The sequence below is a fragment of the Carcharodon carcharias genome, chromosome 2 (assembly GCF_017639515.1).
Source record: "Carcharodon carcharias isolate sCarCar2 chromosome 2, sCarCar2.pri, whole genome shotgun sequence".
In the NCBI taxonomy this organism is placed as follows: Eukaryota; Metazoa; Chordata; class Chondrichthyes; order Lamniformes; family Lamnidae; genus Carcharodon; species Carcharodon carcharias.
The window spans coordinates 205634983-205649872 of NC_054468.1; the positions used below are offsets into that span (position 1 = coordinate 205634983).

At 45.3% G+C, this 14890-nt stretch overlaps 1 protein-coding gene across 9 annotated transcripts in view; it reads left to right on the forward strand.

The window, feature by feature from the left end:
• Positions 1-14890, forward strand: part of LOC121272215 (tetratricopeptide repeat protein 7A-like) — a 319628-nt gene that overhangs the window by 83316 nt on the left and 221422 nt on the right. For all 9 annotated transcript variants that reach the window (XM_041178745.1, XM_041178766.1, XM_041178758.1 and 6 more), the window contains one exon: positions 3875-3938. In XM_041178745.1, the coding sequence (XP_041034679.1) occupies positions 3875-3938 (64 nt within the window). The remainder of the gene's footprint in view (positions 1-3874; positions 3939-14890) is intronic.

A 14890-nucleotide genomic window follows, 5' to 3' on the forward strand; every position in this document is an offset into this window, starting at 1 on the left:
CAGTGTTATGTATTTTTTAGGTGTCAATATTAAGAGCATATTGTTGTTTTCCTTTTTTGTGACACTTGAGAAGAGATAAATATTGATTTTGTTTTAATGGCCTGAGAACGCTTGATGTTTTTCATAGGCGCAGGACACGGCAGTGGTTTATGAAAGGCAGCTGGACCTGAAAACTTTATTATCGAGGATGTAAATCGACTTTGGGGTCATAGGTTTGGCTCATCACAAATGCCTATTAAGGAGGCAACATCCTTGGCATGAGCGAGAAGCGATGCCTTGGCAGCCTAGCTGAACCTGTGTAGAATCAAAGCCTCCCTTATGTCCCAGGCTCCCTGAAGGCTTCTCACATCTACCTCCACATTCTCACCCTGTGCCTCCCCGGGTCGCTCATTAAATCCATCACTTGTCATCCTCTGCTGCCTTTGGAACTGCCTCGCTATCTTCATCCTCCAATGGTTCCCCACTTGCCAGAGCCAGATTGTGCAGAGCGCAGCATGCTACGACGATAAGCGGTGTGTGCTCTGGAGGATATTGCAGTGCTCCCCCGATCGGTCCAGACATCTGAACCTCGTCTTCGGAAACCCAATGGTCCTCTCGAGAACTGCCCTTATGGAGGCATGACTCCTCTTCTACTTCATCTCCACTTCTGTGCTTGGGTGTCAGAGTGGTGTCATGAGCCACCTTTTCAAGGGATAGCCTTTGTCACCCAGGAGCCAACCATCTAACCAAGCTGGAGCCATGAACAGTCTTGGCACCTGGGAATGTCACAGGATGGTATGCATTGTAGGAATTGCCAGGGTACAGACTTGCAGAATCTGTGTCTTGTGATTGCAAACTATCTGCACATTCATGGAGTGGAAACCCTTCCTGCTCATGAAGGCATCGGGCTCACCTGCTGGCGCCTTGATGGCCACATGAGTATAACTGACGGCACCCTGGATACAGGGGAACCCAGCATTTGCTGCGAAGCCACTGGCTTGCTCCGCCTGGCTCGCTCAGCATCCTTGGCATGAGCGAGAAGCGATGCCTTGGCAGTCTAGCTAAACCTGCGTAGAGTCAAGGCCTCCCTGAAATCCCAGGCTCCCAGAAGGTTCCTCACATCTACCTCCACATCCTCACCCTGTGCCTCCCCGGGCCGCTCATTAGATCCATCACTTGAGTCATCCTCTGTAGCCTGCGGAACTGCCTCACTATCCTCATCCTCCAATGGTTCCCCACTTGCCAGAGCCAGACTGTGCAGAGCGCAGCATGCTATGACGATAAGCGACATTTCGTTCCTCTGAAAATGTATATCATGACCTGTCTGAAGAGAGCGTCAGTGACCAGCTTGACACAACTGTGGCCGGAAGATTGGGACTCATCGCGTAGATCCCCTACTGACCCCTGGAAAGAATCAGAGGCATAGAAATTGAGGGCCACTGTGACCTTCAGAGCCACTGGCATAGGGTGCCCATCCACACGGTTGGAGGTGATCTCAGGCCCAATCATCTGACATATGGAGGTGACAGTCTCCCTAGAGAGGTGGAGCCTCCTTTGGCATTGGACCTCAGGTATGTCGAGGTAGCTGGAGCGCTGCCTGTAGATTCTGGCTTCAGGATGGTGGCGTCTTCAGCAGACACTTCCGCTTTGCATTCCCTGCTGCATCTTCACCTCCTGTCCCTCTCCTCCCACAGGTCACTCCCTGGGATGCTGCCTGTAGACACCTGACCTCCTGTCCCTTCTGAGGAGGTCCCACCAGTGGGTTAGACAATCCCCATTAGCAGAGATGCAGAAGGCACTGTCTCGTACACTGAAGGGTGCACTCAGCGGGAAATCCTCCAAGTAAGCTGGAAAAACATATGAGCCCTCAAAAAGAAAAGCTACCAATGCAAAGAATGCAGCAAAAATAACAGAGAAAGATCTCAAATCTCAGAAACAAACCAACAGCTAAACTCCTAACTACTCACACTGCCAATGCGCCGGACTCCCTTGAATCCTGCCCTTGAATGAGAAATGCTTCAAAATGGAATGGCTGCCTGCCCATGTGCTGACCACGAAATCGCATGGGCAACATAAAATTAAACACAATTGCCTTTTTAATAGGCTTAATAGCCCCTTTAATTGTCAGCGGGCGTGCTTCCGACTCCCGCATGTGACCACCGACAGTAATGTTGCTTGAGTGCGCAATGATGTTGGGACGCGTGTCTTCTCGCACGATTTCACGTGAGTTCAGGTCGGGCGTACGCCTGCAAGATTGACGTAAAATTGTGGTCCACGAATAACAACAAGCTGTTTGAAAACAGAGCGGCATAGCATTTAGGATGGGACCTGTTCTCATCTGATATGTAAACATAAGGGCTATAATTTCCGGACTCCAGAGCATTGTATTGGGGCTTACCCCAAAGATGCGCTGGGGAACCCCTCTCAGAAGTTTACAGGTTAGGTTTGCATGGCAGCTGCCCAGAAGGGCAAGCTTCCCGTGCCAATTGTCCTGCACTGGGAACCATCCGAAAATGCAATTTAAATCGCATACTCCGGATGGTTCTGAGTGGGTTGCACCAATAGTTACCCAGAAGAGGCTAAGAGAATTAAAACTTCCACTAACTTCTGGGTAACGATTGCACAGACGCAGAATGATCCCCACCATGGGACTTTCCCCATACCCCCGAACACCCAGGGGACTAGGCACTCCACCCCCCCCCCCCCCCCCCCCCCCCCACCCCGAGAGCTCTCCAATTCATGGGATTTACCCCAGCCCCCACAGGGCTCTTGCCCCCCCCAACTTCCCAACAGGGCCCACCCCTTACCCCTGAGACCCGACCCCGACTGCCCCTGAGGCCTGAATCAACCTTCCCCACCAAGGCTCCGACCTGACCTCCCCCACCCAACCCCCCCTGCCCCCCCCAAAAGGTCCAGCCAGGCCAACCCCCCCCAAATGCTACCCACTTGCCTTAGACACTTATCTTCTGCCTTGCCTGTCAAGAATCTTTAAACTTGGTTGGACCTTTAAACCTACCTGGTTTACTGTAACTAGTGCCGTAAAAAAGGGGCGTGGCTTCTTTCCCTTCAGAGTTCGAGGACAGAGTTGCCCTTCAACCCTAGGCCCTGCACTGGAAGGCGCTGCACTGACCGAATCTTGCCCGGCCTGAATTGGAAGGTCGGGCGGAACAGGAAGAAACTCAGGCAGGGAGTGGAGTGGCAATCCGACGCTGATTGCCACTCCAAGGAAGTTCAGGCCCCAATAGTTTCCAACAGTTATTACTGCATACGTATCAGGAATAGAAATCCGAAATAAAAGCAAAAAAGTGCTGGAAGTACTCAGCAGGTCAGGCAGCCTCTACCATCTGAACCTGAAACGTTGGCTCTGTTTCTCTCCACAGTTGCTGCCTGACCTGCTGAGTATTTCCAGCAATTTTTGTCTTTATTTCAGATTTTCAGCATCCACAGTATTTTGCTTTTGTAGGAATTGCAATCCCATTGCTTCTGGTCACTCCTCAGCCCAAGGAAATTGAAACCTGGTATAGTACCCCTCGGCCTGCTGTGGCTGGGTTCAGCCAACTTAGTACAAGCCAGGCAATTGAACTTGGAGCTATCTTGGTCTCCGCTTATCAATACTACACCACATGGTGCATTTATGCACTGAACCCTTAAGTGCCTGTATCTTTTAATCATCATCAATTGTGCAGCGAGGAACAGAGACCAAATGTAAAGGTGCTTCACAGCATGCTCATTGGAGGGCATAGAATTATGTGTTTATGCCATTTTCAAAGGAGGCATTTTATCATTGATGACTCATACATAGTGTCTTTAGTTGCTGGCCTTGTTCTGACAATGAAAGAAAGAAATCAAGCAGTATAAACTTGACCTAGTTCAGTACAGTATTTATTTTTTTCAGTCTCTTCTGCCCACGGGACATTGTTGAAGAAGTACTCCTACTCCTTCTAATCAGCGAGTCAATGGTAAGCCACACTGTTAACTGAGAATAAAAATTCTAATCTTTTCTCTTGAATCATAAATTTTTCATGCTCTTGGTTGTATGCTTATCATTTGATCCATCAGGAGAAACTTGGCTGCATTTTTAATGAAGAATGTTTTTTTTAAAAAAATGTCCTGCAGCTACGAATCTCTTTCTCTTGTGATGAAATATGTACTGACTCTGTACAAATTCTTTGTTGCTTTTTGCTAAATTAATTTCATTGTGTGGAGCACAACAACCACAACTACCTGTTGCGATCACTTCACTCCTGCTAAAAAGTTTTTGAATGTTGAGGCCAGGGAAAAGATTGACCTTTGGCTGTGATTCTTCCCATTTTCCCATGATTGAATAGCCTTCTGCCACTCAATAGATTTGCACATCAATCATGAGTGCTTTAGTGAAGTACTGGAGGGTGCAATGTATCTGCAGAATTGTATCTCAGTGTGGATCAGAGGAGGGAAAAAATTCAATAAGTTGGAAGTGGGAAGGAAAAATTGAAAAGATTGCTGCTAGATACTAAAAGTTTATTTTGAAGCCTGCAATATGTAAATGTACAAAGTGCTGGCTTTGGGTGAAAAATTTGCTTTATAAATACACAGTGGATATAATAGAATTAGACAAAAAAAATCAGAAAGGGGGTTTGCATAGATTCAGTGCAATTGTATATATTGTGGAAAAGCATTTTGACTTTACAGTCAGAACCAAGTCCACACATTTGTTCACTTACCAGATACCACCAGCTATTTAGGTGTTCAAACTTTTAGTGGGGGTGCACTAAAGACCAACAAGAGTAATTTCATATTGAGAAGGGATGAAAGATAAGAGAAGCTGAAGCACTGTAGCATAGAGGGAAATTGGGTAAGTGGAGAATCTCCCCCAGTCCCACAAAGAATTAAATAGTATAGATCAAGTAAATTGAGTCTATTAGTTCAAATTAAACCAGGAAAGTAGGTTCAGAGCCATAAATATAAATTGGTGGAAAGTAAGTGGATTCTAATTTAGAGAAATTGGTCCTTTTCTCATTCTGTACTGGTTTTGTGTCCATCCTCCATTTTATTGTTTTTGCCTATCCAATAGCTCAGTAGTACATGAGTAAGGAGAATTACTCATTCCAGTTTTAGTACTGCACAGTGCTTTATTATTTTTGCTTTTTGTCTTTTTTCCAGTGTTTGCTTTTCTTATTTTTATTTCTGGGCAAGAAATTTACTTGGTTTTCCAGGTCATGATTCAATAGGGTACCTTCTATATTACAGATTACACAGTACTTACACATATGTACATTGAAGGTCATACAGTTCCACGTGCTTTCTTTAAAAAAAACTTCAGTTTATGAAAGGACGAAAAATATAAACAGCCATTCTTTTTGTCCAGATGTTCTTTTGGCAATAAAGTGCATGTTCAGTAATGAATTCCTCTGATAGTTCACTGAGTAAGTGGACAATTTGGTATGATACTGAGCCTTCAGAGTAGAGGTGATCACTGGTGATAATTTGCTAATCTCAGCCAGGACACTGCAGAGGGCCCCAAGCAGCCTTAAAATAGTTATGGGGAGAGATTAGAGAAACTGGATCTCTTTTTCTTTTAATTAGAATATAAAAAGGTTAAGAGAAGATTTAAAAGTTATGAGTGATTTTAAGAAGTAAAGAACTGTTTCCACTGCTCAGTATTTTGGTAACTAAATTCCAATTGAAAGAAGAAAGAGGTCACAGCAATAAAAATAAGTTATATTTATACAGTATGGTGCCTTTCAGGAAATGAAACCTCTCAAGGCACTTCACAGATACCAAGCTGCATAAGGAGATATTAGGTCAGACGATGAAAAGCTTGGTCAAAGAGGTTGGTTTTAAAGAGTAACTGTTGCAAATATGAGGGTTATAAAATTGTTCTGTTTTGGGACTGTGTCTTTAATTTAGGGTAAAATGCAGGGGGTCGTGTGACCTGTTCTGAAATCTGCCTAACAACAGGCCTAGATGCTGTGACTATTGCAGATTAAAGGAATCCCTGGGTGGTTTTGCTGCAAAGAAAGTGTAGGATGTTCACACTTGGAGGTAATGATAGCAGCATACTGTGTTTATAGTAGTATAGTAGCCAAAGTCCCAGGAAGGTGTTGAGAATGTCAGATTGTAAACCGTTATGCTTCAAACTGTCCATTTACTTCCAAGATAAAAGAGAATTGAGGTCCCAAGGATAGCTAATCAGCATTCCTACCTAGATACGAGGCCCATGTGATTCATGTTGCCATGGGGATGAGCTTTGAGAGGGTAAAGCTTTCAAAGATATCGCTGAAAAACATAGACACATTTAGTCTGCTAGGATCCAGGAGAGAGGGAGCAGTTGGAGGACAAACGTCTTTATGGTTCATTGCGCAGAAATGTGGGCTCTCGGGGTTGGATTGAAAATGCAAAATTGATGAGAATTTGAAATGAAGCTGAAAGCTTTGCCTAACTTACATTAGAGGAAGAATTGCCAGAAAAGACCCTTACCATGAAAAACAGCTCTGGGATTAACAGTTACCTGGCTGGGAAAGGAAAGGAACAGATGTAAACTCTTGTGAGCTGAGAATCTCTTTGGACTGGGTCTAAGAAAATCAAATGACTATTTAAGGGACAGTGTAAAGTATATCAGTGAAGTGGATTTACAGTTGTTATAAGTAAAAAGAGAAAGTTGTGTTCTATAGTTTAAAGCATAAATGGCCTACAAAAATAGTGCTTTTAGTCTGTTACGGTAAAAGTCTTAAAACATGAAATCTTGTCTTGTCATCCTTTTAGCTTTCAACTGGAAGTTTGAATTTCATTCTTTCAAGTTATCGGTCTTTACAGGGATTGTAACATAACTTAATGGAGAAAAGCGAGGTTGAAAGGCGGAGAGGTGTAGGGACGGAATTCACACCTTAGGGCCTAGGCAGCTGAAGGCATGGCCACCAATGGTGGAACAATTATAATTGGGAATGCACCAGAGGCCAGAATTACATTTCTCAGAGGGTTGTGGGGCTGGAGGAGATTATAGAGATAGGGAGGGGAGAGGCCATGGAGGGATTTGGAAATAAGGATGAGGATTTTAAAATCAAGATGTTGCTTGACCAGGAGCCAATGAGCACAGTAGTGATAGGGGAATGGAATTTGCTGCGGGCATAACCTCAAGTTTACGGAGGATGGAATGTGGATTGCATTGGAATAGTAAAGTCTAGAGGTAATGAAGGCGTGAATGAGGGATTCAGCAGAAGATTAGCTGAGACAGGGCCGAAATCAGACGATGTTACGGAGGTAGAGAAAGGCGATCTTAGTGATAGCAAAAATGTGAGGTTGGATGGCTCAGGGATGGGATGGTTCCGACATGGCAACATTCAGTGTAAAGTTCTGGTCAGCTGCTTCCAGTCCTGACCCCATTGGTCTTTGAAAATTCTGCCTGATGTACAGTTCCATGTCTCCATGTAGTACAAGAATGGCATAGAGGTACTGGAGAAAGAATCCTTAAAAATATTTTTCCACTATCAGAACGGAGAGATTATAACTAACAGGAAATACTGGACAAACTGGAACTCTTCTCTAGAAAAGAAGGTTGACTGGTGACCTATTGGAGGTCTTTAAAGTAATGAAGGGGATTGGTAGAGTGGCCATACTAGGGGAAGTTTGATAAGTAAATGAAGGAGAAAGGAGCAGAAGGATATGCAAGTGGGGTTAGGTGAATTAGAGATGGAAATTCCTGTTGAACATAAAAATTGGCATAGATCTGTTGGGCTGAATGATCTGTGTTTTTGTAATTTATATGTAGGTAATTCTAATGTGATTTGTCATCACACAATTAACTCGCTGAAGGAGAAATTGGTCTGTTTCCGCCTTGGAAGAGGGATATGTCCTCGTCCCTGTTTAGCAAATGCTCACAGCTTGTATCCAATGTCTTCATTTTAAATCAGATTGGTGCTAGTTTATTTTAGTTTGTGGAAGAGCAAATGGTTTCATATCGGGATTTCCTTTTCAAGAAAATCAATTTCAATTGATTCTACTGGAAGAAAGGATCTTTTCAATCATGGTGACTATCTTTAAGTATTAGTCATTGATTTTTTTTAGGGCAGTGCATTGATTAAAGAAAATTGCAGTCGATGCGAAATGTCATGGGTTATTGACAAAGCAGCTGCAAGTGAATGCAATATTGTCAGTACGCAATGTGCTAATATGAAGGAAGTTAGTGCCTGGTGTTTACATGTGTAGAATTTAAGATTGTAGTGCTGTGGGTTTGTGGAGCTTTTCTTTCACAGCTTGGTGAGCACAGATTCAGATTAGAGGAGAACAAAGCTAAACACACATCTCTGAATGCAATATCCATTTATGTTGTGAAACTCTTTCCTGTGGTGAGATTATTTCTACTGTATGATGCTTCTGCCAATGTCTGGTGTCACACTGTTTTTGTTGTAGGGTGAATTTCATACATTCATATAGAACAGAAGGAGGCCATTCAGCCAATCGCACTTTAAAGATTAGTCCAAATATCCAACAAACTTTGCCTTTTCAAGTATATATCCAATTCCTCTTTGAAAATTGTTATTGAATCAGCCACACCTCACTTTCAGGCAGTTCATTCCAGATCATAAAAACTCTGTATAACAAAAAAAAAATCCTAATTTGCCATTTAATCATTGTGTTCCCTGGTTACCAACCTGCAAGCAGCTGTATACAATTTCTGTTACTTATTTTGTCAAAACTCTTCATAATTTTAATTCTAAGGAGAACAATTTCAGCTTCTCTATTCTGTCACATACCTGAAATCTTTCATTCTTAGTATCATTCAGGTAAATATCCTCTGCACCCTTTCCAGGGCTTTGAGACCCTTCCTAAAGGTTTGGACACACTGTTCCAGCTCAGGCCTAATGGAAGTTTGTGCTGTCAGCAATATGAGAACAATAGCATGTGTTGGAAATCTGTTGATACCTGGTGTCTCAGCTATTGAACTCATATTTTCAATTCCACCCATTTTTGTTGATTTCCAGTGAAAGACCATTAAAAACCAAAAATACTAAAAGCCCTGTCTGGGAGGAGGAGCAAGAAACCTGTCATTGCAGTCATAACAAGTTCAACTTTTCATCAGCACTTTGTCCTGAGAGATGGGGTATTAAATTGCTTTGTGGCCTAATGTCCACTGCATCCAGTGACTAGCATGGTGATATAAATGTGGCATGAATTGCAGCTGCTTAGAGTAGTTATGAGGGTTGAAAGAGAGGAAGGTTGGGAATTATTTTGACCATGATCACTTTGACTTTAATAAACTTTTACCTTGAAACTCATTAATAGTCATTTTCACACTCTCTTGCACATTTTCTCTCTTGCTCGTACGTTTTTTGAATGCACGCTTGTTTTCCCATGCTTTATCTGCCTCTCTATCATTCTTTCTGCATCTTACTATTTTGCTCCCGGTCTCTTTGTCACTTTCTCCTCCCAACACTATCTGCCTCTCAGTTTTGCTCTTTTCCCCTTTGCTGCCTTGTGTACTCGCTTTTTGCATTCACATGGGGCAGAATCTTTGGCTCGGCGAGCAGGGGCAGGGCCCGCTCACTGAGGCATAAAATGATGCGCGATGACGTTGGGCAAGTGTCCCGACGTTACCACACGTCATTCAGATTTTCAGTTCGGTGGGCGCGCACTCGAGTTGGCTGCGCTCCCACCAAACTGTCAAAGGCCTATTAAGGTCAGTTAACCATCAATTGAAACAATAAACTGAGCTGCCTGTCCAATCTCAAGGTTGGCGGGCAGGTGGAGAGTCTAGGCGGCCTTCACATTTTTCATGGAACCTCACCCACTGGTTTGAAAAATTTTAAAATAAAATTGATAGACATGTCCCAGCTCATGTGACACTGTCACATGAGGGAACATGTCCTAAAATCTTTTTTTCCCTTTATTAAAATTTTTAAAACTTAAACTAATTTCACTGAGGCAGCTCTGTGCCTCAGGGAGATTTCTGCGCTTTTTCGTGCACATGTGCGAAAGAGCTCAGGCCCCGCCTCGGCCTAATCCCCCCGCCCGCACAAGTAGTCCTCAGCGCTTCCGGGCAGCGTCACGCTGGGCGGGCCTTAATTGATCCGCCCACATAAAATGGCGGCACCGGCCGATTGCGGACGGCAATCAGCTGTGCGCACACCCATGCCCGCTCCCACGCAACCCTCCCTCCCCACCCCCTGACAAGGAGAAGATTCTCCCCATGATTTCTCATGCATTCACAGTCCCACTTTGTGCGCACACATGCATTTGTGTGTTTTCGAACAATTTACTTCGTATACCCCACTTTTTCTTTAGGCTGTGTCAGTGTTATCTACCTGTGCACAGCAACCCAATTGGAGTCAACAGCATTGTCGACACCAAAACTTTTTTTGGGAGGGGGTTTTGTTGTGTGCTTCTAACCAGTGAGTTCGGAAGTGGAAACATAAATTGTTGTTGACAGCCATTTTGGGTGCAGTTGCATATAGGTCAGCTGCCCTTTACAACCCAGGCAATGCACCTTATGGGAGATATCAGAGAAGTTGAAGGCTACATCTAACCTTTTTTTCATTCATTCATTGTTTATGGGCTTCACTGGCTAGACCAGCATTTATTGCCCATCCCTAGTTGCCCTTGAGAAGGTGGTGGTGAGCTGCCTTCTCAAGCTGCTGCAGTTCATGTGGTGTAGGTACACCTACAGTGCTATTAGGAAAGGGGTTCCAGGATTTTGACCCAGCAACAGTGAAGGAACAGCAATATATTTCTAAGTCAGGATGGTGAGTGACTTGGAAGGGAACTTCCAGCTGGTGGTGTCCCCATCTGTCTGCTGCCCTTGTCTTTCTAGATGGTAGTGGTCATGGGTTCGGAAGGTGCTGTCTAAGGAGCCTTGGTGAGTTCCTGCAATGCATCTGGTGGGTGGCAAACATTGCTGCCATGATGCATCACTGGTGGTGGGAGTGAGTGTTTGTAGATGTCATTAAAACAGCTGCCTTGTCCTGGATGGTGTCAAGCTTCTTGAGTGTTGTTGGAATTGCACTCATCCAGGCTAATGGAGAGTATTCCATCACACTCCTGACCTGTGTCTTGTAGATGGTGGGCTGGCTTTGGGGGGTCAGGAGGTGAGTTATTCACCGCAGGATTCCTAGCCTCTGACCTGATCTTGTAGCCAAAGTATTTATATGGTTAGCCCAGTTCAGTTTCTGATCAATGGTAACCTCCAGGATGTTGATAGTGGGGGATTCAGTGATGGTAATACCATTGAACATCAAGGGGAAATAGTTGGATTCTCTGTTGTTGGAGATGGTCATTGCCTGACACTTGTGTGGCACGAATGTTACTTGCCACTTGTCAGCCAAAGCTTGGATATTGCCAAGGTCTTGCTGCATTTGGACATCAACTGCTTCAGTATCTGAAGAGTCACAAATGGTGCTGAACATTGCGCAAACATCCCCACTTCTGACTTTATGATGGAAGGAAGATAATTGATGAAGCAACTGAATATGGTTAGGCCCAGGACATTAACCTGAGGAGCTCCTGCAGTGATGTCCTGCAACTGAGATGATTGACCTCCAACAAACACAACCATCTTCCTTTGTGCTAGGTATGACTCCAACCAGTAGAGAGATTCCCCCCAATTCCCATTGACCTCCGTTTTGCTAGGGCTCCTTGATGCTACACTCGGTCAAATGCAGCCTTGATGTCAAGGGCAGTCACTCTCACCTCACCTCTGGAGTTCAACTGTTTTGTCCATGTTTGAGCCAATGCTGTAAAGAGGTCAGGAGCTGAGTGACACTGGTGGAATTCAAACTGACTGTCGTGAGCAGGTTATAGCTAAGCAAGTGCCGCTTCATAGCATTGTTGATGACCCCTTCCATCACTTTACTTATGATGGAGAGTAGACTGAAAGGGCGGTAATTGACTGGGTTGGATTTGCCCTGCTCTTTGTATACAGGACATGCCTGAACAATTTTCCACTTTGCCAGGTAGAAGCCAGTGTTGTAACTGTACTGAAACAGCCTGGCTAGGGGTGTGGCAAGTTGTTCCAGTCCAGCTACAACACTGGCAAAGTTAAGCATGGCTCAAGTTAAGTTGCTGCATACCAGGGGTGGAATTTAATGCCTCCTCTGTAGCAAGTTTGATTGCGGGATGTGTGGACCCTGCCACCTTCACACCTCCACCCAATTAAGTCCATTGCAGGAAGGCCCATGGACGGTCTTGCTACCCTAGCACCAAACGAGGCCCTTAAGTGGAAAATTAATGCTCACTTAAGGGCCTCATCTGGCTGCTGGTGGTATGAACCCAGCAAACCTAGTAAACCCAATGATTGGCTGGCAGCTGTCAGTGGGTGGGACCTCCACCCCCAGGGCCCTTGATCCTGGTGAAGGCCTACTGCTTGCCTGTCAAGTGCCTGAATGGCACTTAATTCAACAGGCCCATCCCCTAAAAGACATGACATGGGACTCTCAATAAGACCCCCATACCCTCCATTAAGTACCATTCTATATTTGGGGTTTTGTGAATGCCTATATTATTTGTTATGACATGCACTCTGAGGTAAGTTTTCCCCTGTGCAGCATGTGTAAGAAAATCATAGGGCAGATTTTTCAGATTGCTCTGTTTCCTGCCCCGTTACCCGAAGATTCAGTGGGGAATGCATCCCCATTGACACTTGCTGCCCCGGATACATTTAATGCCCCAAGGAGTGTGCATTACCTGGAGACTGGATTCCCTCACTGAGAAGGAAGTCCTGTTTCAGACAGATGCCAGCCAACCTGATTGGCCAGCAGCACTCTAGTCACAGCAGAGCCACTAGCATCAGTGGTCAAGACTGGGACTACAAGCAATCCCCAGATTCATAGCCCAGACTTCAGCACTGGATAAGTGCAGGTGGCCTCATTGGCAGGGTGGGAGGTGAGGCTAGTGTTGGTGGGGATAGGAGGGCTGGTGGGGGAGAGAGCATTCCTAGGGGGTAAACCTTGTGGGAGGGCACATGACGTGGAAAGCAGGCCATTGAGGGAAGGACCCCCCGCTTTCCCATCTGAGGCCTAAGCAGGGTGACTTGCCAGGCTACCCCCACCCCTGAATGTGCCCCCACAAGCCTTAAAATTGAGGCCTGGTGGGAAAGAACACTTCAAGTAGTCATTAATAGTTCACTTAAGGGCCTCAACTGGAATAAGGGTGGGCGGGTTGCTGTGGTCTCACCTGCCCCCTGCAAAATTGTGGACAGGTCTCGGTGGTTGAGAGGGTGGTGGGAATTTTATGGGCCGGCCCCTTCATCAGCAAACCTACTGTTGGGGGACTGTAAAATTCTGTCCATAGATTTTAAAGAACAGATTTACAATTTTGTTACTTAGTGTGTGCAGAGGAGATTTCATCCTTAATTCTTATTACATCCTGAAATTCTTATTACATCCTGAACTGTATCGATGATGCCCAGTTCATCATCCCTGGAGGAGTGACAATGACTATATCATTTATTATTACACATCAACCATTGCTGCTGGAAAGTCCTTGGGAACCTTGTATTTACTGATTGATCAAACAGTCCTTAACTTGCAAGCTGCAGGGCAGTGTAACTGGGTGATACCCCAAAGATACCCTGGGGAACCACCCCCCTCCCGCCTGGAAGTTCCCAGGTAAGGATTGCATGGCAATTGCCCCGGAAGAGCAAACTTCCAATGGGCAATTGCCCTGCACTAAGAGCCATCTAAAAATGCTATTTAAATCGGAAGCTCAGGTGAAAAGGTATTGTTAGGATTTGAAGGTAAGAAAGTAGGAGTGGAGTGACAGTGTGACTCTGTTTGCCACCCTGCAGAAGATCAGGCCCGTTATTTGAAATGTTACAGCGCAAGGGGCCATTTGGCCCATCGTGTCTACACTGGCTCTCTAAATGAGCAATTCACTTAGTGCCATCTTCCAGCCTCCTCGCTGTAACCCTACATATTCTTCATTTTTAGATAAGCTATTTAGTACACTCAGAAATAAAGTTTATACTACAGACCCTGCAGCGGTTTTCATATGTTATAAAAATTGTATTTACATCAGTCTGTTGTTGGACTGATTTTCTATTAGGTACTACTACTTTTTCTTAAGAATGTAACTGCAGTGCAATTTTGTGGTCTATTTTATTTACATATATTTTGCTATCTTTCTTCCCCCCCACCCCCCAAAAAGAAAAAAGCAGGCTGGAAGGCAGGGAGGGGGTTCTGTGTAATTGGGTGGGAAGGCATGGAGTGGAGAGCCTGTTGCTTTCCCTGCTTCCTCTGATCAAGTCAGGGGTGGGCAAGGCCGAGGATGGCCTTCCTGCCTGGAGACCTATTGAGGTCCTTAAGTGAACAACTAATGGCCACTTCAGGGTCTCATCCCGCACCACTGGTATGTGAGGTGACTGTCTAGTAAAACCTATTGGGCTCACTGCGGGCTTGGAGGGAGTGTGGCCTCTTGATCAACATCCTTGTCCCGTGGAGTAACCTCCCATGGGCTGCCCTCACACCCCCCTCCATCAATAATGACTCCTCCTCTTTCCGGGTCCTGCCTGACTGGCTCCGATGAGCCTGCCCCACTCATCTGTCTTCTGTGGCCTCTTGCAGTCCCATCAGTGACCACTGCTCTCGGTGATGCTACTGGGACTGAAGAGCTGCCAGTCCTCTGTTTGGCTGGCAGCTCAGAGGGTGGGGATCTTCATCTTTAAAGGCATGGAAGCTCTGACAGCCGGTAGCTAATTGCCTGATTGACCTTTAAGCCCATTAGGGCTCCCAGAAATGGCTGTGCAGGGTTGCCACTGGCTTTTTGGCTGGTGGACAGGGGCCACCAGTGTGCCCATTAAACCTAGCTCCAAGTATTCCCAAGCAAATTCAGCCTGGTACGACATGGTGTTGGAAAATGTTACACTTGAGCCAATGCATTTCAGTGTTGTGCAATAGGCATGTTGCTTGACTGCACTACCGGTGGCAGACCTATAACTTGCCCT